This window comes from Lepisosteus oculatus, chromosome 20, assembly GCF_040954835.1.
Source record: "Lepisosteus oculatus isolate fLepOcu1 chromosome 20, fLepOcu1.hap2, whole genome shotgun sequence".
NCBI lineage: Eukaryota > Metazoa > Chordata > Actinopteri > Semionotiformes > Lepisosteidae > Lepisosteus > Lepisosteus oculatus.
This window is the reverse complement of record NC_090715.1, coordinates 15,633,170-15,660,875: the sequence shown is the minus strand read 5'-3', so window position 1 is coordinate 15,660,875 and position 27,706 is coordinate 15,633,170. Positions and strand designations below refer to the sequence as shown.

Genomic DNA, 27,706 nt, shown 5'->3' with positions numbered 1-27,706 from the left:
CTGTGGGACTCCAGTCCACTGCAGGGCAGACAGGCACAAACACACACACTCACACACTCTCGCCTGGGCTAATTTCCACCAGGACCAGTACGTTTTTGGACTGTGGGAGGAAGCTGTAGCATCTAGACGAAACCCACGCAAATACAAGGAAACCTAAAAACTCTGTGGAGATAGCAGCCAGGTCTAGAACTGAACCCAGGGCCCCAGTGCTACAAGGCAGCAATGCTAAGCACCACACCACTGTACAGCCCAGATTTCAACATGTCCAACTGTTCATCAACCAAATGAAGGCATGGAGCTGAGCAGATCATCACCTCGATCTGATCTGCAAGCCGAAAATAGCCGCAGTCTTGTAGTGTCATGCGGCAACACTGGGAGAAACACTGTATTGCCATGATAACAGAGCCTGTGTTCTAACCTCTTCCTCATTTGGCTGTTGAGACAAACCACACTTACAACAATCCCCTTCTCAGGCGATGAGCCCCTGTGGCTCTGTTCTGGAAAATAGCAAAAGAAAAAGAAAAGATCACGACAAAAAGCCATATATTTTCCAGGACTATAGAAAGATAGATGGCCAGCAGTCAAATTCAGCTAATTGCCTAGCCTCCCTTGTCTGGGAAAGTAAGTAAAAGTAATCAAGAGTCACATTTGGTCCAAAAAACAGTGAATTAAGGACTGGCTGGAAGTGTCTTTGAAACACAGCTCCACATCACAGAAAACATACAAAGAGGGGTGGTGGACCTCATGGTTAATGTAACCCATTGGTGGTCCCCAAAGTGCAAAGCTCAGGCTCATTTTCTAGGGCACAGCGAGAATATCCCATTACCGCTGAGTCTGCTTTATTTCTTCCACATTCTGTGTGATACCCATCTAGATCCTTCACCTGCCACAGGAATTACAAAATCCTCGGAAGGCCCTGACAAAGTCAAGCAAGCAGAGTGCTTCAGAACCTTGAAACATAAACCAGAGGAAAGTGGAGACCATGTAGAAGTTCTCTGAGAATAGGAGGCACTTCTTTACCCAAAGAGCTGTGGGAGTGTGGAACGAGCTACCCCCCCCATGTAGTAACTGATAGCAGGGCTGGATGAAATACTCTGAATGATTACCTATGTCCCCTCACTGGTAACTATTCTTATGTTCGTAATTACATACATTTGTAAAAGGGACACTGCACCTTCAGTATATCTGACTTACATGCTATGGGTATTAGCCCATACACAATCCCATCAGAATCCATGCTTCTCTGGTCCCAACGTTCATTTACAAAGAGGGATTTGTTTCTCATAAAAGAAACAAGCAAAAACAAATCTTTCAAGTTACTCTCAGAATGAAGTGAAATGAGGAAAATCTGTTAAGGGACAGAAAACTGTTTCATGTAACGGTTCCATGAAACAGAAAGGAAGAAGTCCCCAGGTGAGTACATCGTTGTCACCTTCACACGCCCAGTACAGGCAGTCTAATTTAGGAGGGCAGAAAGTTTCATCTGAAAGTCCTGTGCAGACACACTCATGTTTGCTGGAGAGGATATCTTTCAATCTACTGTGACAGAGCAGCAATGTGGCACAGCATTAAAGCTCTCTTAATGGCAGCGTTATGCATCTCAGCAAGGCAATAGTGTTTGTGAAGTCCTCCTTTAACAACCCGAGATGTTATCATTTTCTTCACGCTGCATAACTGCGTAAGGAATAACACCCAATGCTTTGCCACTAAAAACAAAATAAAACAAAACAAAAAACTGCTACAATTCCCAAGGCTCCCTATTAAACCCATTTTTCTCCTGCAATCCAGACCTTTTTTCATTATTATTGGAATCACTGGATATTTTCGTAAGCCCTTTGGTATAAAAGACCTAACATAACCTGTAATTGGGCACAAAAAACTTCTTGCCAGTTTTTGTGTTTTTTTTCCTTCTGAGGGGCATTAAGTCTGTTGTCTGTAACCACAATGTCAAAGTAAAATATGAAGCTGGCATAAATTAGAAAACGGATTTAAATACGATTCTTGGTTGAGTGAGATATATGGACCTTTTTTTTCCTCCTCAGTCCAGACGTTTGCAGCCTTTTAGCTGGATGTCTGTTTTAATTAATAAGCCTTAATCCCAGGAGGAGCTTCTAATGGACAGCAGTTTCCAACAGGAGTGTTCATTGTGTTAAGGCAAAACAGACATTTCAGCTGAACCATGAAGAAGGATGTTTTCTGTGTTTTATGGTCCTTCCTTAACCAGGTACAGGATAATAGAATAGGTGGTGCTTATTTTAAGATAATATTTTGACTTTGAAGACATTGTTCATTTTCAATTACCAAAGGCTGCCTATACACACATACCCATTTAACTAACAATAGACTGAGACTAGCAGGAGAGCTGAGCTTGCAAACATTACTCTTTAAATCACCTGAGGGCAATCATAGTACTTGAGGGGTCCAGACTGGCAGATGCAATAGGGACTTTTCAAGCTTCAGGTGCTTGAACTCAGTTATCCACTCAAAGAAATATTAATTTAAGGTGATCTGATCACCTTTACCTTATATGCTAACAGCTTTGCACATTTATATTGTCATCCATGCTTACATCATCACCCTGTACATTATTCTTGTTGCCCAAAATTAATATTTTACTTCCAATAAGTAACTAATGGGTTTTGAATGTTCCTGCAATGTGCTAGACCATTCCACATATTATACTACAAAATTGTTTCACCTATTATGAGCATGTAAATTATAATTGCACTTTGCCTTGATATAAGCAAAATCCAAAAAAACGATAATAGTATTACTAGTGGAAGTGTAATGAAATAAATAATAAAGATGAATTTATATAGTGAAAAAATAAAAGAATGCTCCAGGTGGAGTTCAGACCTTGCAATCAAAATAGCAACCACCACTTATTTTGTTAATAAAAAGATTGATTGATGAATCACATTTTTCCTTTCTCAGAATATAAGTTTAACTTATACGTCTTTATATAATATTCTAATTCTTTGTCTTTTCTAATAAAAATAGCAGTCTGTATTTAATGCATGTAGTTTCTGTGTGACATCTGTGACATGAGGCAGAGCAATCTGATGTGTGCTGGTGCCTTGTAAACTTTGTTCAACCTACGTGTTGTGATAACCCTGAGTATCTCCTATATTCAACTCCTGCATGATTGTAAGATTCAGATAAGACATTGGAAATAGCACAGAAAAGGGCCCTGCTATCCTTGAATGCATTGCAGGTCAAGCAGTTGTTTTTGGACTCAAAAAACTGAGACATACAGGCTACAATTTAGCATAAAGAAGAAAACAAGAACTCCAAGATCGGAATGAAACCCTGACAGCAGTTCACACAGCAGTATGCCACACTCATGCAGGTGACTTGCTGGTTAAATAATAGCTTATAAGTCATGTTTTTTCTCACACACTTTTCTAATCAGATTAAACCAATTAGAATGTTTGCATAAACAATTGCAATGTATAAAAGCTAAACATATTGTTAAGGCATATACTTTTGATAGTAGCTCCTGGAGAAAGAGTTTTACTGTAAATTAAAGATGCAGCAATCTTCTCCATTTCTGTACTATTCTGCAAAGTTATGTGCACTCAGCAGATGTACAGAGGACCTTGTCAACTATTTTACAATATAGACGGGCTTCAAGTCAGTGAGCCAATTACATGCCCAGATGATGATATAAACATGACACACGACAAAGTATTTGCTAATAGATATAATCTGAATCTGAAAAGTTTAGAACCAAGTACTGGGGCTTCTGAATCCGCTTTAAGAAGAAGGGAAACTTTATTTTTGGTAAATAGACACACAAATTGCACACTTACCGTATTAGATCCTTGTAGTGATAAACATACTGTAGGCACAACACATAATGGAGTTCCTCTAAAGCACTGATACTTCACAGGATACTTCACCAAGATCTTCTGTGCCTATGTACTGTATATCATCTAGTGCTCTAAGTGCAGAATGCAAGGTTTTACTGGAATAAAGATTAACAGGGCAGGCTTATAGTAAATAAGGAGTATATGTACAAAGGCTGAATGCATGGAGACTTAATGAAAGGGAAATGTAGAAAAATTCCTCATACAGAATTCATCTAAAATCCTCATGATAAGCAGACACCCCATTAAGTTTTTAAGTGAGGAAAAAGTACCAGGAAGTACAGACATGTAAAACTAACGTAAACTACAAATACAGAATTGAAATGGAAGGACATCTGGGATCACTGCAGTTGTTTTAAGACTCTGACCTTGCTAAAGTGTCTTGAAATATGAAGTCACATAGCCAGAGTGCAAGCTAGCAAGACCATTCATACAGCATGAATGCATGCATATCCCAAAAAACTGCAGAACTGAATAAAACACAGATCATGAAACCAACAGTTCATGACAACCAATGAACAATAACAGTAATGCAGTCCAAAGTGATTCTGTAGTGTCCCATTTATTTCAATTAGTATTTTTATAAACAAGAACGTTTTGGAAGTGTTTCTGCCATCTCAAAAAGGAATAAAATCACGCTTCCACCTGTCTCTTAAAACAGTTTAAAAAAATACTCCAGTATTAATATTTGGATGCCTACATCCTGCTATTTGACAGCCAAATGCAACCATATGCTTAAAACATTATTTGAATAACAATCAAATGCTGCTACAGAAGGCACTATTTATGCAGTTTAAAACTGTCACAGCAATTTTATGAAATCGCCAAGGTAGAAATAAACAGGTGAAGCAAATGGCTGGAAATCAGGCATAACCTTTCATCTTCTTGCCTGGCGTTGTCTAAATATGGCACAAAAACAGCTGAAACGGCACTGAGGCACTGCACTGATGGGAAGGTCTGGTTAAATTTTATCAAAAGGCAAACATTAAAAAGTGTCTTCAAACAGTCCAAACACAGGCATAGGCACACACACAAAAATTGCCCAGTTCCTGAAGAGATTGCCCTGTAGGACTTTGTTCATTTTAGCTTGACCTCACGCAGGCTGAGGCTGCACGTACTGAAGGCATAATTTTGGGGATGCTGTGCAAAGATCTTAACCACTGGAAGGCACAAAAGACAGTCTATTACCACCACAGTGTGAAGTAATAGCTTGATCTCTTCAAGGTGTCAACAGGGGTGCATTATTTTCCTAAATAAAAATTCTCGTCATCCAAATGAACTAGTTTGAAATAATGCAGCCAGCCTTTTTCTGCAAAACCAATCATATTGCAATTATTGCATAATATTTTTCACAACAGGCTGAAATTAATATAATGATTTGAATACCCAAGTGCCTCAAAGCCCTCAGGCGATATGAGTATGTACACTCCGGTGTTGAAAGATGAGGAGGACTCGCTGATCCTTCAGAAAAGCTCCCGTATCCCACTCAAGACATCGGAGAAGCAGACACTTGTTCGTTTAGGTTAGAAGCTGCTCTGGCACAGCTGAACAATGGTGATAACTCATTGGACAGACCGCAGGGCCGAAATAGCAGGAACACTGTTCTAATAGTTTTGATAAGGTCCTACTAAATATATGAACAAAGTGGCCAAAATGACCCAGAATGACTTCTTTGCAATATTTTAGATGTTGTGTATCTGTGTTCTTAAATACTGCCAAAAAGGAGATTTTCTCTTTTGCAATGGACATTAAATGATTTATGAAGTGTTACTCAATGCATGTGTGAAACCAAATCTTTCACGTTCTTCCCTCCTGCGAGTGATGGGGAGAGAAAAACCTGTTATTAACTGCCTGTTGCCATCAGTACAGTAGCTGGGACCCCACTGGGAAAGCTGGGTGACTGGGTTCAGCTGTCAATGAAATGAAAGTATCTCCTAGCAGCAGCGAGTGAAGTGGTAATGTGGAAAAGTGATGATGTCAGGGCCAGATTCTGCTGGGCATGATGTTTTCATACTGTACTTGAACCTCTTGGAATCTGAGCTCACTGACTGGTTTATTGAATTATATTATGTAAAAAAACAACCAATTTTAACAATCAGGTACATTTCTATGATATGGATAGAGCACAGTAGTGAGGTGATTAGCTCTGTGTCCTTCTGCATGCAGAAGCAGGAAGCCAGAACTACAGTAGGAATTTATATGTTCTCTCTAGTTTCACTAAGAACTTCAGAAAAGTTCAAAAACAAGCCGAGGTGATTCGACCCATTTAGCCTTTCATTAGTCAGTTTGAATTGACCCAAGGATCTGTAGTCAGTATGAATTGACCCAAGAATCTGTAGTCAGTATGAATTGACCCAAGAATCTCTCAATGCCATAAAGATGCGCCTGGTGTTCTCTGAAATGCTTTAAAGGCACTTCTGTTGTAGTTTCCACTGTCTCCACTGCTCGTGCTTCACCGTTCTCCCTGAAGACGTCTGCAGGGTTAAGCCTGTCTCCACCTTCTGAAGATTTTGTATGCCTGTCTCGGATTCCCTTGGAATCGACTCTGATCCGGACTACCTGTCAGTGTGGCTCAGTCCCTTCAGCCCCAGAAGGTCGCTCTTCTCCAGACTGCTTCCAGTGCAGTGATATCTTTTCTATAACGTAGCAGCCAAAATGTTAAATGCACAATATTTGAACACTAGGCCTTACTAGAGTGATAAACAATTTTGTCATAACACCACTTCACAAACATGCCACACTGTCACTCTGTGCTCTAGCATTTTGCTTCCCTACATTGCCTAAAACATGTAAAGAATCAGTTGACACAAACACTTAAGTCTTTTCAAAACCAGCTTCTTTTAGCTCCGAGATGAGCATTTTCTTCTTGTCTGCATTAAATGTCATCAGTATATAATGTACAGTATATGCCCAATCTTAACATCTATTTTTTTAGATTTCTATTTGCTTCTTCTACAGTGTTTGCCAGTCCTCCTAATTTGGTATTGCATGCATATGTGACTATTGCAGACACAATATCATTGATGCAAACCAAGAAGCAGTTGTCTTAACACAATCAGATAATCAGTTAAATCAAGTAATCAGATAGTTACATCACCATCACCCAGATTTTAGTATTCCTCCCATATCTGTATCTATTTATTATTTAAAACCCAATTCTCAATCCAAAATGCCAGCGATTTTAGAACTAATCATTAAAGTTTCTCATAATCAAATGCCATTTGAACGTCTATGTATACCATATCATATGCTCTATGTGTACCCATCACTGCAGCGCTAGCTCAAAGAATTCCAACAAGCTGGTCAGGCAAGACCTGCCTTTTCTAAATCCGTGTTGACTGTTCCCTAGAATATTATGTCCGTACCTGCTATTGTCCAGTTCAGAGTTTATAATTGTTTCCATTACCTTACATGTATGAAAAGTCAGATTTATTTATCTATAATTAACTTAAGTTCTCTCAACCTTTTCATGGATGGTTTGCTACATGAGCAATTCTCCAGTCCCTGTGTACTACCCCTGTCTTAAGCGAAAACATGGGCTTTCTCCAGGTAGTGTGGTTTCCTCTTACCTCCCAAAAACATGCTACTGTATGTTACATTTCTGTGTGCTTTTGATATGTCCCTGTGCGCTGTGATGCCTTATGCTTCCTAGGACAGGGTACAGGTTACAGTGAAGCAGCATTAGGCAGGGAAAAAGCAAGCTGTTGCCTTGCAAGTCTGGGTGGAGAAGATTCTTCCAGGGATTTAGCTTCAACCAGAAAAGATCAGGCAAAAGCAACCTTTTTAAAAGAATTAAAATATCAGTTAACAAAAGTGTAATAAAACTATACCCTAGTCTACCGCACAGTCTGAAAGGCTGTAACTTTGTATGCAACACCAGGTGTTTGAATCTTAAACATTTGAAAAATAATGCCAACCAAACTGAAATGGCCAGCTGGGAATCAATAGCCCACTGAGCTGCATGACGTGAACTACAATGAGCTGTTCCATACTCATGTCGGGTGCCTCAATTAGAAGCAACTGCAGTCTCTAGAGGTTCTCAGCAGGGCATTAAAGTTGCCAAAACACTTCAATAAAACATTAATTAACAAATTAGATCAGACATTTATGGTTGCTGTTTAAATTCAGATTTGTTTTTTCACCCAATTTGCTACTGGACTCCTTGACCCAGAAATGCAGACCCATGTGTATGTTCTAGCCAGTCTGTTGTTTATACTGGTATTCTGAAAGCAGTGGGCTCCCATCAAGCTCAGGGCACAGAGCTCACATCTCACTGCTCTCCCTGACTTCCTTTCAGGTAGTTTCTATTAGCAAGTGTCCTTCAATCAGCTGCCCTCTGCTCCAATCAATGCTTAAAATTAATTAATATTTAAAAAGCTCTGCTGCTAAAGGTCACTTTGTTGTTGGAATTAAAACTTGCAAATGAATTCAAGTGCCAAATTTGGTTAACCTTGCCTATAATACAGAAAATATTGTCTGCTGTCACTAACTGTTCTCTTTCAGTTCAGACAGATGTTTTTACAGATGTTTCCAATTTTATATCCGGTATAAGGCAATGGAACTTGTATTCCAATCAATCCAGCTGTACATTTTCAACTACTTTAACGAGCATTTTTCTAAAATTGAAAGCTAATTTTCAAAAGCCGTGTTGGAGAAAAAGCATGCCCATTCATTTGCCCATTCATCTTCAGTAACTGCATAGTCAAGTACAGGCTCACGATGAGTCCAGCAAATAATGGGCAATGCTGGGCACACACAGGGGGCAATTTACAGACTTCAGATAACCCAGACAGCACGGCTTCTGGCTGTGGAAGGAATCTGGAGCACCTGGTGAAAACCCAACATGTGGAAACCAGGCAGGCTCCATGGAGAAGGTACTCCTGGGTGGAATCGAACCCGGGACTCACGAGCTGCGAGACAGCAGTAATACTTACTGTGCCACTCCGTAATGCCCACGTCTAAGTGCATAATCTTCCACATGCAATTATTTCACCCCAGTACTGGCACAAAGCCAGACAACGCACAGCCACTAGATTAATATAATGTACATTAACAAAATGCTCATTTTAAAGGTGGAACTATGGTCCAAAATTTAAATAATGTACTAACTTTGTATTAGGTTTAAACAACTGACATTGCTGAAAGGATTCACTTTCACAGAATCCACTGCACCACAAAATATGGTTCATTAGGTTACGATCTATACTAGGAAACACAAGTTCTGTCTCCCCATCAGTCGGAGAACATGATGTAGCAGCGTATGCTTGTCGTTTAAAATGCGTGCATGTTCATTTGAAGTAAACAGAAAGAAATCACCATAATGTTTAGAATGAACAGAGAATGACACGTTCATATATGCATTGCCAGGTTTGAATGGAAAAGTTGTTTGAATGTTTTACATTCTTCCATGATTTAAAGTACTTTGATGTTTCGTGCAGAAAAAGTATAAATCTTGAGATGTTTCCCCTTGTTAAATTGCAAAGAAAACAGTCATCAGAAAGTTCCTTTTCTGAATATAAAGGTTTTGTTGCAGATATTTTAAGAGAACATATAAAGCAATAATTTACTATTAACGACTGCTGTAAATATCTGATCTTTCCAAAAACGTATGTCTTTGTCATACCACATTTACACTTTACAGGTGCACAAATATTTAAAATTATACACACTTTTGACAATATGATATGAGTCTGTTTAATGGTTATGCGCACAACGTGTTGCACAAAATAATAAACATTGAAAAATTAATGTCACCCTATCAATAACCCGAATTTAAATTGCTACTATTGGAAAAGCGATGATCGCCAACCTCTACTTACTAGTGTTTATAAAGCGCCATCTACCGACACTTTTTGGAGCACTACCACAACTGTGACAGAGATTTTACAGGAATATTTAATAAGAAGATATACCGAATTAATAAAAACTAATCCCAATAAATTACATAATTGTAAGTATGTTATTCGATTTTATTTTATACATTATATAGCGTAATGGCGAAGCATTTTAAAGAAATAATATTTAGATTTAAAATAATGTACGTGGTAAATTGATAGCTGCGCTTGTCGGACAACTGAAGTGAAATTAATCCAATGTTTTTTTTTTTACCTTCTGCTGAGTTCAATGATAAAATACTATTGACTTACTTCGCGGGTGTAGAAAAGCAGCAAAAATAACAAAAAAATCAATTTGGTCTTAGAATAAAAGAGACGTAACAACAAGATATAACACAAGGCTTTCATTTATTATATTTTTCAATAATTTTTGGCATATATCATGTATATTTTTATTTTACAATTTAAACGTACTTAAAATATTTGTATTACACGGCAAAATGTCATTTGTAAAAAGTGCTTGCTTTACTTTTATTTCCAAAACTTTCGACCAGTGATATCGTGAAGAAAAAGAAAGGTGGAGAAGGCACTTAATCCGGGCTTCTGCTCGAGAGAACGAAACAGTGCGCAGAAACCAACATCATCGAGCGGATTTCTAGAGAACAGTATTTCACTGCAAAATCAGTGAGAAAGCACACCAAAGTGATATTTATATGGAATCATGTAGATGGCAACAGACACTGTGTAAGGCATTCTTTCACATTCTGAATTGTACAGTATAAATGTAAGGCTAAAATCCAAAAGCATACATTGAGAGACGTTTAATAGAACTACACCCGAGTCTATTGCCATTTCGAAAACACAATGTGCTTCATTTACTCGTATTCTGACGACATACAGTATAGTGCATTGACAACCTGCTTATATGAAGCAGAAACAGAAACAAGATTATAGCACTTGCGTTCCAGTCCTTTACTTTGGCGTCTCATAATTCAGTCGTTCTTTCCCCTTCCACCGCGCATGAAAATAAAAAGTTAATTCTTAGACCTTGACTGAAACGTTTAAGGCAAATGTACTCAAAATTTAAATATGCTGTTTTCGGACAGGTGTGAAAAAGCAAAAGATTTTCAACTTTTTGCGCACGTCAAGAAATTCCTTAAAGCTTAAGTACTTAATATTGGTGTTGACAAGCACAAAAACAGCATATTTAGAAATATCGTGCGCATATTATTTTTAAATAGTTTTCTTAAGGCACAGCGCATATGGTATTTTGACAAAAATAGGCATTATGAGGAGATCTGAAGTTTTAAAACATGAACAAAGATTAAAAATTACAATTGTAGCCTACCTTAGCTGCACTGATATGTTTTTGCTTAGCTAACAAACACACTGGCGGGCGCTTTCTTACATTTAAGGCACGAAAACACTTAAAACCTCCACTGATAACACTTAAAAGTGTGGGAAAAAATGAGCTTATCGTTTTGTACAAAAGGCACATACATGTATACCTCAGCTGCCTGGCTCCTTAAAAAAATAAAGGTTCGAGAATCTGTCACATCTGTGGCTATAAGACCCAGCAGAAATCATACCAGTGAAGAGTCCTGCAAAGTTCCGAGTTCCTTTTTACGCACAGTTGCCCATAGCCTTGACCAAGGAGCCATCGGGGAGTTGCCTGAAGATGCCCCTTAATGTCTCCAACTCTCTGGTGAGGTGCTCCACCCTCTTTCGCAGTCTTTCGTTGTCGGTTGACAACTCGATCACCTTCTGCTGGGTTTCTACATTGCGCATCTTCGCCTTGTCCCTGCTTTTCCTGACCGCTATGTTATTGCGCTCTCTCCGAAGGCGGTACTCCGTGCTGTTCTTGTCGACGTGCTTCTTGGCTTTGCTCCGGTCTCCGCCGCCCATCATCTTCATGGAGCCCCCCGGGAGGCTGTTCTGCTGGTGGTGCGGGCTGGGTACCGGGGTCGGGGGGGGCGTCGGGTGGCCGGGCTGCAGGTGCATGGTGGTCTGGGCGCAGTGCGCGATCTGGTACTGGAGATGCGAGAGGTGCTGGGGGTGGGAGTGGGGGTGGTGCTGGGGGTGATGGTAGGTCGGCGGCATGGCAGACTGGCTAGTGTCTTCGTCCTCCCTGGGCTCTTGCTTGATCGCCACAGGTCGGATTCTCGTGGCGGAAGGGTGGTCGTAGATGGGGTCCAGCTTTGCCGTGTCCATGTAGTTCGACATGCAGCCGTAGACCTGCGGGTGGGTCACGGGGCCGCCGTGGCCGCCGCTGGCGTAGCCGAACTCGCCGCTAGCCAGCTTGGCTTTGTCTTGCTTCGCACTGTTGTGGAATAAATCAGCCAGAAACTCGTCGTTAAAGGCCGCGGGGTCGATGTAGGCACTGATGTCTATGGAGTTCTCGTTCTCGCAGATCTCGCTGATGTCTCCGGCCGCTGGAGGCTCTTTGTAGCAGAAGGCACTTTGCTGGTTCGGGGGAATGCTGCTCATCAGGGGCCGAGGGTCGACCTCGTAGAAATTGGGCTGCTCCATGGAGTATCTAAAACCAGCCAGGCATGGTGAAGAGCTCCGAGAATCCAGCTTGCTCGCAGTGCCGCAGAAAGCCGCGATGGCTCGGGGAATTCAAGCAAGCTCAGGTTGCGGCCAGGTACTGTAGGTGAGTGGCTGGGTGAGAAGCAGTTCAGGTCTGGTCTGCCGCTATAGATCGGGCGGGCTTCGACAGTGCAAACTGAAACAGGAATGCTTTCCAAAAGGCAGTTCCTTAGTCTCACTTGGTTTGTAAGCCCCAGTAGCTCACAACTGATTTACTCTCCCGACTCAGTGATATATATACCGTGCTGTAGAGGAGGCCGCCTGCTCTTCAGGGTCCTAGTGCGCCTGGAACAGAATTCCCTCCCGACTGAACTTTACCCGAGGGTACTTTAAAAGAGCGGGGGCAGTTCCCCTAGAACCGTCTAAAATAAGTGCATGTAAAATAAATTAACTTTAAACATTCAAAGGGATTTTATTTTTAGGAACATACCTTGGCTGATGGAATTCTAAAATACATTGCAATGAATACGGATACCCCCCCCCAAATTGAATATTCATTCGATATCATGTTCATTCAGGATTAAACATTCTGTCGAAAAAGTGCATGATGTATTGCCTGGATGTATTTAGATGTAATCGATATCCCATAAAAATATGGGTTTGACGCTGCGAAATCGTTATGATATCTGCGAGCCTTATGTATGTATTATAGCTATGAATGTAAGTTAGCTTCGAAAAATCATATCGATAAGTGTATGATATACACACATATATGTGGGCAAATTTGCCTAACAGTTTAAGTACATACGAGTACGAGTCTCTTATATTCTGTATGCGGTATAATACCGTCGGTTTCACTTTATACTACATAATGTAATAAAACTGAATAGCAATATTGGTTAAGTGGTCCCTTCGTAAGATTTGGCAACAATTAGATTAGCAATATAAAAGTCCGCCTATATAAGTGAAAGAGTCGTTGGAAAATGCTATATTAATATCGCTAAACATGAGTGTTCTTTATAGCAGGAGTCGAGGTAGAACAGGAATAAACAGTAATTGCTGTTGGGTATGCGAATTTTGCAATAGGTGTGTTATTTTTATATACGCTACTGTATAAATTGTATGTACCCAACTCAGGTTAAATTACAATGCAAAACTGTGCATTGCAGGGTATACTATACTACCAGCAACTCATTTTCTTCAGGGATCCAAGCACCGAGTGAGGGCTAAAACTACAGTAAAAGTCATAATGAAAACCGTGCACCTTGAAGAAGGGGCTGGTGCCTAGGTGAACATTTTAATTGATGTGACAGAGTGACACTGCAGCTCTTTTACAAACGCTCTCAAAGAAGAAAGTATTAATGAATAGCCCTTCTCTGCTTTGTTTGCAATAGCGGCTCCGAATCACAATTCCGATTTAAAAAAATTCAGGTGACAGCGGGCTGGGAAAAGGGGACACGAGGACAATTTCGTTTACTTCTTTTTTTCTTTCTACTGTTTGATGTTCCTGTTGCTGCGGTCCGTCCCCCCGCCAGCCAGCCAGCCAGCGCAAACCTGCCGTGTCTGGGTATCTTCCCATACCGCGATCAGCCCGGACAGACCTCCTCGACACGCCGACGTGACTTGTCGAAACGCACAGAGTGTTCCAGCGGCGCTCCTCCCCTTGAATGTGAACTACAGCTGATTAAATACCGCTACAATGATTTCAATATCTGCGGCGTGTCATTGGGGAGGGAGGACTTTAAAATATGCACTATTGCATTAGACCGTTTTCCAGACAATACTTCAAGTCGAGAGTCGATCTTCATTGATTGTCTATTAGTAGTTACTCTACAGTATAACGAGATTTTCCCCTATAAGTATGACTTCACTGCACAGTACCACACGAAGGGCTACCTCGGAGTGTCGGTTTGTAACTGTATTTTACCACACGGCAGATGGAATTCCCTGTACCCGTTATGTCTGATGAAGGGATTTTGTTTCTAAATCAAGAGCCCCGGTGGGGAGTTTTTTTTTTCTACACTTTGTTTTGCGGATTTGCATATTTGTCCCTTAGGGAAAAAAGAATCTGTAGATGACCTATAGGTTTCTAGGCAACTGTAAGAGTTGGGAACCTAAAGACAAACGCCTAGGTGAGTTTCCCATGGGCTGCTACTACAAGAGAGGTCCCAGGAGCCCATGGTTAGCCCAGTATGCGGCAGCTAGGGTGCAGGGAACATCAACCTGTACTTAACCAGAGAAGCAATAAGCTGTGTTGGGAATTTTAAACTCCCCCCCGACAGTCAGCCAGTCTTTTCACATCCTGTTATCTGAGTGTAGGTACATATCCCTTAGTCACAACGCTGTCACCGAACTCCACTTCTACACCAAGCTTGGACGAATTACTGAAACGCTTTCACCGAATCATTCTCGGTCACAGTAACAAGTTAGTTCTTGTGCTGAAACTGTACCAGCATTGCTTGATTTATTCCGCGTAAACTGCATTGTGCGAACAAACTGATTTATTCTGAAAGCTGATCGTTTTCTTGAAAATTTAACGTCTCCGTACAAAAGCATATGTGTGCGTAGCGAAGTGTGGTAGTGTATCTTCGACATTACATTCAAGTAAAAATGAAATGATGATGCATCCTTCTTCTTCTTATTATTATTAATACACACATTAACCAGCATCAAGAAAACAAGGTTAAAGGTTTCTTCTAGTTACTTGTTAGAATCGCGGAGTAGTGAAATTGCTTAATAAATGCAATTGATTCACGTTAGGGTGGCTGTACTATATTTTGCCAACATTGCAACATTTTGGCATTTGGCACTTAAATATATTTTGTCTGCCTGCAAATCGCTTTTTCGAGACAATTGTTGGAATTGTCTGTTAAGAAGTCAAAGGACACATTTTCGACTTAAAAGCTTAAAAATACAATCCTCATAATTTCACATTTTAAGGAAATAATGAAGGCAGATGAACAAAAGTCCGATATTTCCCAGATATTTTCTAGCTGTATATGTACACCGTGGTGTAATGTAGAAACTTGCATACTATTACATGTAAGTAATAATATACTAATAATGAAGAGAAAATAATGAAAACACTATGGAGGTAATTTCCGTTATTAAATTAAAACAATACAATTGAACAGATGTTGATAGTTCTTTGTTTTCAAGCACTGCGGTAATGTTTTAGTAAGGAAAAGGCAACAATGAATAATATAAAAAACACTATATTTCAAGAAAACTTGAGGCTTTTATGATATCACCTTTATTATTCGAGTGAGATGATTGTACATGATGCTATCATAGTAATCTCAATGTGCTGTGTGAAATCGACTACAACGGCTGCGATTCAGCCGGTGACCTGAAGCTCGCTCTCCGAGACTTGGCACAAGTCAGACTCCTAGCTAGCGACGGCCTGAATCGTGACTCTGCCTTTCCTGAGCGGGGAGCTCCCTCTGTTGTTTCGCGGAGAACTTGTTACTGCTGGAGGAAGTCTGTAGCCTCAAGCACTGAGAGCGAATACACTCGGGTTACCCCGCTTTACGCTTTTTCTGAAGTCCTGATTAACCAACCATTGAATTTCAACGGTGACCGCAAACGGTGCCCTGCGTGCGCTCATCGGAAAGCAACCGAGACTATAAAATAACAAAGGTGCCTCCGATCTGGCGTGTTGCTGTATCACAGAGCATTCCTTTTATCAGGCTGGATTCTGAATTGCTCAACTGAAACAGACGATATCCGTTAAGTATTCAAAAGCAACCGTAAGAGCAATGAAACACAGACTCGCTCAAAGTCAACAGAGGGCAAGATGTCAAAAAGATTGTCTGTTGATTATCGACCCGACTCTAAGGAGGTTAGTGAGATTCTGACTTTTTTTTTAGGTTTTCACTTTCTAGTACCCTTTGCACAGCTGTTTGAAAACATGTTTCGAAAAACGTGTTCTGAACATCCAAGTGTCGACAACAGAAAATTCTATAAAAGGTACGAGCGCTCTGTGCGAGGGCTGTGCACAGTGTCCCTGTGGACTCAGTGTTTCAGGTGGAGGTCCCCAAACACAGTAGAGATTTAAGCATGGCGGTGTTCATAACGACGATAAAAAACATCTCATTAGTAACATTTTTACTGTGGGCAATGTTCTGCGTCGCCGTTCAGGAAAAAAAGCAGGTGCTGAAAACGATGGGTGATTGTTAGAAGAAAATGCAAGAAACCAAGAGCACGTACCAGTAAATATACATCTCGGTATTACTTTCAGTTATCAGTTATTATTGCTTATTGCTTATTAAGTTTTATTTTCAGGACCAGTGCTCTGTCTCTCCTATCTTTGGCCTAATAATGTTAATACTCACCTTATGGTGTAAGAAATACCATAAGGTTCATCTCCTGTTTCCTGGTTCATCTAATGATCCATCTCAAATTAATTTTCACCCAAAGAATATATATGATAGACAGAAGAGACCTCTAAATGGCCTTTGTTCTCCCTGTTAGAAAACACAATGGGGTGATACTCCCTGGCATCCAGAGAGCATTGTTTTTCAGATATTACCAACAGTTTCTTTATATTTGGTTTAGATCATGTAACCCTTTTGTGTTTAGGTTTAGATCCAGATATCTAGTAAGTCCTTTTTCAGAAAGTTACAGAACTCAGAGTTGGAAAGAGTTTGGGGGTACCAGGGGGGTTACAAATCCACAAATACTACATTTCCACACGCTGACATTGATCGATTAATTTGTGAAATGCTAAATATGTTGGTGTGTATCATTTGTGCTTTTACAACTTAACCCCTTCCTCCACTCTTTGAAGAACAGCTTGTTATGTGACACATCATGCCTGCAGGTCATCATTTATGACGCCCAAAGAAGACTCCACACCCAAAACATTGTGTTTTCTTTCTTCTCTTTTCAGCATGGAGTAAACCCTGACTTGTTCCTTTGCAATCATCATTTATGTCAGGGGAGTGAAGTAAAGCACCAATACCTGCCTAATTGTGTTTCACTGCGGCTCTGCTAATTCGTACATATTTGTCAACTACAGCATTAAACTAATGTACACTAAGGGGTGTTTTTATTACTCTTCTTAATCATTTTGGACTAAACAATCTTGTTTCTTTTGTTATTGAACACTTTCCTTGTGAAAACTGTAAGGTATGGAAAAAGTCAAAGGGAAGTAAATTATTAATAGTAACTAAGTTTCTGTTAAACTGTAAATGTATCTTCACTATCTCCCCAAGGGCGAAGCAATTGATTAATAAAAAAGCTCATGAAATCTTCATAGGTTTGTTTCTTTTTAAAAAAAATAAAGGGAGAAGTCACATTAGAAATGCAGTGGACTTACCTTAATTGGAAATTTCTTTTGACAGAACGACCTTTTCCCCATTTCTGATCTGTCCACATCCCACCCTAGAGGGTTCTGCCCTGCTCACAGTCCTGAACTTCACCACGGCAACGTCCTCTTTCCAGAATTGTTTTGGGGAAAAAAAAAATAGTAGACGTCTGGAGCTGTTTTAAAAAGTGCAATTAGAAATTTGGATCTTTCAGACTTCAAGCATGACTGAGGCACAACTTTCAGCACAAGAGTATTCTACATGACTGCGCACAGAGAAGCCCAGCACCTTCAGCTGCTGTAGGGGTGGCGTGGGCTATCCCAAGAGGATGTTCAGACCTCAAAGGGGAGCAGTATAGTGGTCCTGTGCCATAGGAGTGAGTGCCTGGCAGGAACTGGCATGCCGAACCCCCTGCGATTATAGTTTATCAATAGGATTCGAGTCAGGACTCTTCACATAAAGCCGCCACAGCCAAGCCTGACAGTAGGTATCGTACTGACTGAATGATGCACCATGTTTACACTTTGCGATTTAGGCCACCAAGTTCCGCTTTTGTCTTGCCTGCCCACAAAACCTTTTGTCGCACGTTTGCAGAATCACTTAAACGCTGCTGCATCCTCCCATGTGGGAACGGACGTGGATTTTCCCCACTCTTCCATACAGGCCCCCTTTGAGGAGCGGCTGGGGTATTGTTGACTCGCACACATTTTCTTCCATCTCGGACAACAACAACAACAACAACAAGGAAGTCTGAAACCCTTTCAAAGTCACAGTTGGCCTCACGGTTCCCTCCCTTCCAGTTTCCTCCTTGCCTGGCTTCTCACTTAGCAGGGACGGCACCCTCTAGACAGTGTCTGGGTGGTACGATACACATCCATCTAATCTCTTCAGCCAATTCAGGGTCACAGAGAAGCCAGAGCCTATTGTGGCAAGCAAAGTGCGCAAGGCAGGGTGCACCCTGTATGGGAAGCCAATTAATCTGGCAGTATGTTTGGGACTGTGGGAGGGAACCAGAGGACCTGAAAGAAACCAGCGCCAACACAGCAAGAACATGCAAACTCCATATAGACAGCACCCCAGGTCCAGAACTGAACCCAGGGCCCCAGCACTGCAAGGCAGCAATGCTAATAGCTGCACCACCATGCCATCTGTATGATACAAATCCCACTTCTTAATGAGTGACTTCACAGGGCTCAGGGATATACAGTGTTTTTGAATTCCTTATAGCTTTCTCCTGATTTGTGCTTTTCTACAACATCTCTGCAATATTTTGAGACCTCCTTGGTCTTCGTGGCTGAATCCTTGCATGAAATTCACTACCTGAATGGGACAGATGCATTTATGGTGAAGAATTATCATTGGACACAGAGCCCAATGAACTTCTTGTGTGGCAATGTGAAAGTAATTTTGGGCACCTGGTTAGAGCATATGGTTCGAATATTTCATGCAATCACGAGTTTTCCCTTTTCCTTAATATTTTTATTAACCCTTTTCCACTGAATTTTGTGTTGGAAGGTGTGGAATAGATTGTGTACATAAATACCGATATTCCAAAGTGTCATGACCGCTTGTTTTAAAGCGACAAAATGTAAAATCCGTGCGAAAAAAAGTTAAAACATCTGTACTCTTACTGTTTAAAGGGCATGCTGTTGCCGCACCTGCTATTTTGCTCGTTTAATCTGTACTATTCCCCTGTCCTGTAAAAAGAAAGCTACACTATGTTTAAACGTTACAGTTTCAGTTTTATTATTTTAAGAGACCTTCTCCGGAATCCGCGTCATCGTTCCATAATGTTCTCGAAACCCAAGGGTCAAAGATGGTATAAAAAAAACCCCAACAACACCCGTGTCTACATTTTAAACGATGAGGCGAGCTTTCAGCACCTCTCTGAGAACCAGACAAACAATAACCGAGTCTTATTTTCTTAACAGCCGGATTCCCAGAACTGAGACTTCCTTCAAATATCTCCCCTCCACCCTTCCAACTGAACATGCGTCTGAATCTAAACAGTGAAGGTACAGTATGGGCATTGTTCGGACGCACACGCTCCTTATTTGACCTGTGACTGGGAGCTTTCGCTGTTGACACCCTGCGCGTCTATGCGGAAGTTGCGCGCATATCCCGCAGCAGCGCCCTCCCCCCCGGCGCCGCGGCGGCCTCCCCGGATTGGCCGGCCGGGCTGCCGCTCAGCGGGCGCCTTGCGTCACCCCGGGCTGACGCGCCCCGGCCATTGGCTCAGCTGACAGATTCCCCTACACGGGGAGCTCGATTTCGCAATACTGACACCAGCTCCCGTACCACACCAAAACAGAAACAGGACCCCCCCTTACACACACGCACACACACTTTTTTTTTTGGTATCGAGGGGGGAAAAAAAAAAAAAGAGAAAATTAAAAGACTTCGAGCCTCGATTAAAGATTCGGGTGGACCGGCGAGCGCCCCAGGTAAGTGGCGAGAGAGGGTTATTTTCCCTGCCGACCAGGATTTCTGTTCTCGTTGTTTTCCTCTTGCGATCTAAGCAGCGAGCCCAGGCTTGTGGGCTGTCGACTCGCGGGTTCAGGGAGGACTACGCGGTCCAGGATCGGAGTTTTAACCAGGAACAGGCGTCTTACGATGACCTCGGTGGGTATATCGGTCTGTGGGGATGTCATGGCGGCGGGGTCGCGGCGGTTTTAGGCTCGTTTCGGGCTGTTAGGAGCGTTTGGAGCGAAGCTACCCGACGTGTTATTGAACAGTGGGCGGATCCATGCAGCTGGTACCCCCCCCCCCACACACACACACGCACCCGGCGAGTCATTTATTGTGATTAGTGTCTTTTTAAAAAAAGAAAAGACCCGTTTAAATGTAAAATTCGGCCGCGGGTCGGCGGAGCGAGAGCGAGAGTGAGGGGAGGGGGGGCGCGCGGAGCGCGGAGCGAGCTGCCCCGTGCCGGTGCTCTCTCGTGCGGCGGCGCGCGGAGTTTCCCTTTCCCTTCCCGAGGCTGCAGGGAGCGCGAGGGGAAGAGGCCGATGATGCAACCAGGAGCAACACGGCGGGTACGCGCGCTGATGTAATCCGGGCGACACACATGCACGCCGCACACGTGTTCACGTCGCCCGCTGGGGTTTATCTCCAGTCATCTCTGCCCTGCTGCCTGGCCCCTTTTAGTGTCTTCGAATAGCCAACAACAACACCTAAAACAGCGCCAGAATGTGTAGATGAGCGCTGGGGGTTTAAGGGCAGGCGGGGGAGCTGGGAGTCCAGATCCACGCTGAAGTGTTTTGCCTGTGGAGCCTTCTTCAGGTGTGTGTGTGTGTGTGTCTGTGTGTGTCTGTGTGTGTCTGTGGTGGTGGTGGGGGGGAGAGGCCACGTATTTCTTCTTCTCGTCCACGCAGTGGAGGAAGACTTCACAGCCGAAACATTTAACTTGTGTTCTTTTCAGCGTGGGATTTAACCTCGTCGCCACTTTACGGCAGCGCGAATGCGCAGGGCATCTTAAATGATGTACACACGACGCTAAGTCATCGTTTACGCATTCGCAGGCTGACATGAGTACCCAGCGATTGACTTGTATTTGGATATATATCCCCTTGATTAAACAAGACACGAGAATCGTCTGCACACAGTTTATGTTGTTTTCTAGGAAGAAACTGTGACCGGCTTACCTGAGCCTGCTTGTCGTGGGCAACACGATTTCTACATATCCAATACGTATTTCGTCCAGGGTTATAGAGAGATAACCCAAACTCCAAAGTTGACATTTGATTTATCTAAACTCGGCACCAGCTCCCCAGACTCGCGAGCGACGTCGAGTCTCTGCGCCGCGCGGTCATGTGACTTATGGGGTTTGGTCACATGGGATGCAGGTGAATTTGGGAACCCGGAAGTAGACGCGAAAGATGGAGGTGTTCCTCCTATATTTGCTTTTTTATATAGTTAATTGGTTGCCGATGGAGGGACCAAATAAAGTTAATGAAAACCCAGCGCAGACGTCTTAATTTGAGCTCGGATCCTGTTGCGTTACCCATCCATCCATTTTCTCATCGCTTCTCCCAGTACAGTGTCATCTGGGAGCCGGGGCCTGTCCAGGCAGACAAGGTGGGGTACCAGTCCATGGCAGGGCACACGCAACACTGTGGCCCCTTTCTCAGAGGCCAGTTGACCTACCAGTGTGTGGACTGTGAGAGAACCTGAGCACCAGGAGGAAACCCACATGAACCCGGGGAGAGAACATGCAGACTCCACACAGACAGCTCATCAGGCCCAGAACTGAATGCAGGGCCCCAGCGCTGCAAGGCAGCAGTACTGACCACTGCACCACTGTGCCTCCCAGTTACATTTAATTAGTGGGGGAACATCTTCATTATGTCACTGAGATTATATAAAGCTTTTTTAAGTTGCTACAGCGGGTTTGAATTCAACTGATATTAACAGCTTCTTGGAACAGACAGCCCTGCTAGCTGCACAGCGAAGGACCAAGTGCTGGGTAACCACCCAGAAACTGACACTCCCTATTCAATGTACAGGGCAAAGCTAGTGTGTAAAAAAAATGACACCTGAAGAAGGCTCCACGGCCGAAACGTTGTGTTTTCTTTCTTCTCTTTTCAGCAGGGAAGTAAACCTATTACTTGTTCCATGAAAATAAAGTACCACTTCTATGCCTGATGCAATTGATGGGATAATACTGGATGTGCTAACACGCTTTTTAGAGCAGCATTTCAAAACAGAAATCTCTTGGTGCCACTGTACTGGCAACTTTGCTTTCTCATATCTCGTGCTTTGACTCAATTGCAGAGACTTACGCAGTGGCTGCACAGCCTGAAACGACAGCAAAATGAACAAAAACTGTAAAAATGATCTGAAAACCTGTACATTGCCATAATCAAAATTAGTCATGAATATTTCCAGATGGGATTTGAAAACCGCATCCCCTGGTTGCTATCGGAAGGCCCTACGCGTGGTCATTTTGACAGCACAGTGTTGCTGTTGCATCCAGAAACAGACACTGGTCTCAAGAGGGAAGGATATGGGCAAGAGCCTGGGGTTGTTGGGGGTCGATCAGGAGGGGTGGAGCAGTCCAGGCCACCCAGCAGAGGTTTTGAACTCCAGTACTGGAGGGCTGGAGTCATGCAGGTTTTGTAGTCCAGTTTAAACGAAGCAGAGCCTGATGAGAAATTGTGAAACAGTTGCAGTTAAGCCAATAATTAGATTAAGAACCGGGCTGGAGTGAAAAGCTGCAGAGCTGCTGCCCTCCAGGACTGCGTTTGGGAAGCTGTTCCAGGTGGCAGCGTTTCCCAGCCCTGCTCCTGGAGAACCTGTCTCTGCTGGTCTTCACTCTCCAGTGCTGCCCGAGGGCTTCCTGGAGCCACCCGCGCAGATCCACCTTGATTGCTCCGTCCCGAGTGTCAGAAATACCCAACTTATAGAGGGAACCGTGTCCCGCAGCTGGAGACAACAGACCTTAACTCAGCTGTCCTGCCCTTCTTTCTGAATAAACAGCTCTTCCTGGCTGATCGAGGCGCAGGCTGGGATGACTGCATCAGACAACCCACAAGGTGTAGATGCCTAGCCCTGCTGATCTCTAAATCTGTACAGTCCCAGTCCTTCTGGGTTCATGGGTACCTTCAGTCATTGGCTCACAAGCACATCATTGTAGGCCAGGTGTAATCCTTAAAAGATTTCAGTACACTTGGAACAATTTAACTATGATCACTGAAACCTGAGTTCCCTTAATGGAACAGATTACTTGTTTAATTCATCACTAACCAACACGCCTTCCTGATAATTAATAACTTTTAATGGCTTTGGAAGATTAATTGGACTTGAGGTTTCCAGGACCAGGGCTATGGATCCATTACATAACTGAGAGAACAAGTGAATAAAAAGTTGATTTTGCATCTATGGTGGCACAGTGTTTTCCCAGCGCTGGGGACCCGAGTTTAAATCCAGACCTGAGGTGCTGTCTGTATGGAGTTTGTATGGGTTTCCTCTGTGCTGCAGTTTCCTCCTCCAGCCCAAAGACTTGCTGGTAGATTAATTGGCTCTTGGGAAAACTGGCCCTGGTGTGAGTCTGTGTCTGTGTGTGCCCTGCAATGGACTGGTGTCCTGTCCATGGTGTATCCTGCCTTCCACCCATTGCTTCCTGGGATAGGCTCCAGCGCCCCCACGACCTCGAATTGGAAGAAGCAGTTAGAAAATGGGAGGGATGGATTTTTATCCATTCAAGACCTGGGCTGGATTATCTTCATTTTAGAGCCCAGGAGTCCTCAGTCCTCTTGCTGATCTAGTGTGATCTAGAGCAGGGGCTTTAAAACTGAGTTCCTGGAGGACCTGGTGTCTTCTGGTTTCTATTCCAAGCTGAATAGCTAATTAAACAGTTAACATAATTAGTTATTTAGACATCCATAGGAAGTTTCTTAAGTTAATTTGTCAAATGACATCATTTAGAAATCAATCGGAGCAGAAATTGTCAGTCCTTAGGGACCAGAATTGCCTTGACTGGACATGTTACTTGTTTGAATTGATCTGCAACACAGATTGTTCCTGACCTGTAAGAAACTGGTGATGTGGGCCGACCTATAAGAATCGCTGCTCAGAGTCTCTGCAGGACCAGGCACCTAGACGCTGCTCTGTCAGTTAAGCAAGTGAGCAAAGCTCACATCACATCAGTCCTGCCCAAACAAAAGCACAGATCGCTGTGCTGGTCTGCTTTCTGCCGTATATCTTATGGAGATAGTAACAGGAGTCACTGTGACATTGCAGATGGGAGGGTTAATGTTTAATCCAGTCTTGTAAACAAAACCAGTACTTCACTGCAGTTGTGATAATACGTTTCATGTCCAGAGAAGTTTTTTTTCTTAGGTTCGACCGTAGAGGAATAAATCTTCTTTCAGTTAACTGATAAAGTTTTTATTTATAATCTGAGTTTCTAGGCCACCAATTCAAGATTCCTTCTGGGGCTCTGAAAGCTACTGTAGCACGTGACTGTCCCGACGCGGAGCTTGTCTTGTAAAACTCGCCCTTTCTGTCCCCGGATCAGGTTTCTGGAGGCGCCTGTATGTTCAGCCCAGGCCGCGACGGCCGCGCCAGCGCCCCTCTCTCCCAAGACAGATCCGCGAGGTAACGGCGCAGTGGGGGGCCGAACGGGGCAGGGGCCGGCGGTCCAAATGAGCAAGCCTTCGCAGCAGAAGCCCCACGCGGACCAGAACGGAGTGAGTGTCATCCAGGCCCAGACCAGCGGCCTGCAGCAGGTGCCCCAGCTGGTGCCGGTCAGCCCCGCGGGGGGGGGCAAGGCCATGCCGCCCAGCAAGTCCAAGAAGTCCAACCCGGACAAGGACAGCGACGAGTACCGCATGCGGCGCGAACGCAACAACCTGGCGGTGAAGAAGAGCCGCATGCGCAGCAAGCAGAAGGCCCAGGACACCCAGCAGCGCGTGAACGAGCTCAAGGAGGAGAACGAGCGGCTGGAGGCCAAGATCAAGCTGCTGAGCAAGGAGCTGAGCGTGCTCAAGGACCTGTTCCTGGAGCACGCCCACAACCTGGCGGACAACGTGCAGCCCCCCAGCACGGAGGCGCCCGGCCCCGCGCAGAACGGCAGTGGGCATCAGCACCACGCGGGGTAGCCGGGCCGGGCCGGGCCGCTCTTCTCCCCCCTCTGCCGGGGAAGAGGGGCCGTGCGGCGCTCGGCGTGCTTGTTCCCTGAAAGCCTGCGAAGACGTTGCGTTAGAATGGAGTTTTTTTCCCCCCCATCAGCTCCAGGGTGATCCCGGCGGAATGGTAAAGAGCTTCAGGCCTAGGAATGTTACCTTTATAACCTCTCTGTGTTTTAATTTTCAAAACCCCGGGTTCCGCTTTCTGATGATGATGATAATTCCTCACGTTTCAGTTGCTCTTTCCGTCCCGAAGTGCCTTACAAAGGATGGGAGGAGCGAGAAATTCCTACACTAGTTGAATTGGGGGGCAGTTTAGGGAGGCCGGCCTGGAATTTGGGGTTAACACCCCTGCTCTTAAGAACAGTGCCCCCAGGATCTTTAATGACCACCTAGCCAGGACCTCAGGTTGTCTTCTTCCAAAGAACAGCGCCTCCTGCAGGACAGTGACCCCAAGTCACCATACTGGGGCTCTGGTGAGGAAATGCAGGTCGAGAGGGAAGAGCTCTGGTCCATCACCTCCAACATCACTAACAACTTTGTCCCAGCTAATCCTTAATTGAAGATTAGCAGTTAGCTGCAATCCTCCGTTAAGGATCAGTTTAGGAATTAATGTACTGGAAGGTTCAAAGTCTTGTAATGGTATATAGTGGAAGAGCCACTGTTACCTAATCTTGATTTAATTCAGCAATCTATTTTCCTGTAGAAGTCTCCTATCCCAGTACTGACCAGCCTAGTTTAGCCTCTGAGATCTAGAAAACTAGACTAGACGTTGGTGCTGCTGCAGTCAATAACTTCACTCTATAATCTGCTTTTCTACCATTAAGTTGTTTTTTTCTTGTTCTGAGCTGGTGCAACATGGTGCATAAATTTAATGAATACTTGTTTTCCTTATCAAATGGCAAATTTGCTAGATACAATTCAAATGTAGATCACAGAGGTTGAAAATGTCACATTTTAGTTGTGTTTTGGATGTCTGCTTTAACTCAGTGATTCAAGGGGTTAAGAGCTGTTTTTGGCTATGAAACGTAACTGTTCGTAGTATTTCATACTACTACGTCTGTAACTTTTCTGTGTATGCAGATGGTATTTGTGCACTTTTCCATAATGGACTTTTAAATCAGATGCTTGCTCAACTTTTCTGTTTTTGGACTGCCCTCTTTTTCAAATCGGGCACAGTGAACGCATGCTGTGGACTGCGTGTGCAGTAGGGCCGGAGAACTTATCCAGTTAAAATAGTGAGGATTTCATTGAGAAGTTTTCAAAATACAAAAACATTGTCTAAAATCATAGATTCCAACTGACTGACACACACCCAGATGTGACCAACCTGCTGGAACTGATTTAATCCTACAGCTGGCTTTTGTCTGCCGTTGTTACAAGTGTTTTAAGGGTCACTTTGCTTGCTGAGTATGACATCTGAAAAGAAATTATTTCTGGTTTACTAAGCGAAAGCAAAACGATGTCTTTGCCTGGGTGGATCTTTACCAGGGGTTCAGTGGATCATGTTAGCACTTGCTGGCCCTGTCTGTGAAAGGTGCACTCACACAGAGTGAAAACAGTCTCCACAGTATGTATCAGTGATCCTCTCCCATATCTGTTGACTTGGTGATGACGCTGAAAAACAATTCTAAACCCACTTCGATATATACCCATGACCTCCAATACTAACCTGACGTTCTTGTGTAAAGGTCGGATTTATGTAGGTTAGGAAAAAGTCATAAATGGGAGCTTATCTGTCTTCAGGTAGTTGTGCAATCTTGAAGCACTAAAGACTAAAACAAACTTGGTACAGACATGTCGTCATCAAGGTTTGGTTTGTGTGAACAGTCTCAGTCACACAATTTCCTTTCAGCATTCTGTGTGCGAGGATTAAAGATAGTTCCAGGCTGAAGAGATTTTATGACCTGTACTGTACTGGTCACAGATCAATTTTGTATCTTGGATTTTTTTCTGTTTGAACAATGTAATTAAAAGCAGCGTGTTATGTCAGGAGAAGGACTTGCCTGGAAAAAAGAGGCTGAATATGCTTTTTTCACCTACTGTCAAGAAGAAGTACAAAATGGGAAAGTAATTATATACTAGCAAGATGGATCGATGTCCAGTGAAACGCGAGCTGTACTGCTTATCGGAGAACTGTGTAATTCAAACAAGTGCACCTGAAATGCAGACGTCAGTTCAGTTTGCAAACCTGCATGAAATTAAATTGAGATTGGGAAGTGTTTTATATAAAATTGTCCCCAGAATCCAATTTCTGTATGTTTCCATTACAAATTTTGATTGACCTATTTTGCTACTAATGTTGCTGGGCAGCATTTATGTATAAGTTGTGACTCTTTTTTACTGAATAACTGGGGTTAGGTGCACTGTAAATTAATAAAGTTTGGTTGCAGATGACCTCAGTGTTCCTTTTTTATGATTGTGACATAAGATTTTTCTATTGCTTTTAGCCAGTTGTGAGTTTTGGGGAGTTATTTGTCCTTGATTGTTTTCCCAGTTATTTTGGAATGAGGGATCATCTACTTGGCTCATCACCA

The 27,706-nt window shown here is 43.1% G+C and overlaps 2 protein-coding genes and 2 long non-coding RNA genes across 5 annotated transcripts in view; 2 read left to right on the top strand and 2 right to left on the bottom strand.

Annotated features, from left to right (window-relative positions):
* The window catches only part of LOC107079993 (uncharacterized), a 108,185-nt gene extending 86,847 nt beyond the window's left edge, over positions 1 to 21,338 (bottom strand). Inside the window, exons 1-2 of the long non-coding RNA XR_001480879.2 lie at positions 21,186 to 21,338; positions 17,553 to 17,669 (exon numbers count right to left, since the gene is read on the bottom strand). This is a non-coding gene — a long non-coding RNA (uncharacterized lncRNA). The remainder of the gene's footprint in view (positions 1 to 17,552; positions 17,670 to 21,185) is intronic.
* On the bottom strand, positions 10,093 to 12,516 carry cebpa (CCAAT enhancer binding protein alpha). Its single transcript, XM_015368025.2, has one exon. It carries the CDS (start codon positions 12,230 to 12,232, stop codon positions 11,327 to 11,329), a length of 906 nt encoding a protein of 301 aa, XP_015223511.1. The 5' UTR covers positions 12,233 to 12,516; the 3' UTR covers positions 10,093 to 11,326.
* LOC107079995 (uncharacterized) lies at positions 15,531 to 17,487 on the top strand. The gene is made up of 2 exons (XR_001480881.2): positions 15,531 to 16,073; positions 17,124 to 17,487. It is a non-coding gene; the product is annotated as an uncharacterized lncRNA (long non-coding RNA).
* On the top strand, positions 19,754 to 27,566 carry cebpg (CCAAT enhancer binding protein gamma). 2 transcript variants are annotated; one of them, XM_015368026.2, is made up of 2 exons: positions 19,754 to 19,985; positions 24,560 to 27,566. In XM_015368026.2, exon 2 carries the CDS (start codon positions 24,687 to 24,689, stop codon positions 25,140 to 25,142), a length of 456 nt encoding a protein of 151 aa, XP_015223512.1. In that variant the 5' UTR covers positions 19,754 to 19,985; positions 24,560 to 24,686; the 3' UTR covers positions 25,143 to 27,566. The 2 variants fall into 2 exon arrangements, with proteins under 2 accessions (XP_015223512.1, XP_015223513.1); XM_015368027.2 differs by lacking the exon at positions 19,754 to 19,985 and adding an exon at positions 19,992 to 20,163.
* The last annotated feature ends 140 nt before the right edge of the window (positions 27,567 to 27,706 follow it).

Coding starts and splice junctions, on each gene's coding strand:
- cebpa (XM_015368025.2), bottom strand. CDS start 12,232: ATGGAGCAGCCCAATTTCTACGAGGTCGACCCTCGGCCCCTGATGAGC.
- cebpg (XM_015368026.2), top strand. CDS start 24,687: ATGAGCAAGCCTTCGCAGCAGAAGCCCCACGCGGACCAGAACGGAGTG.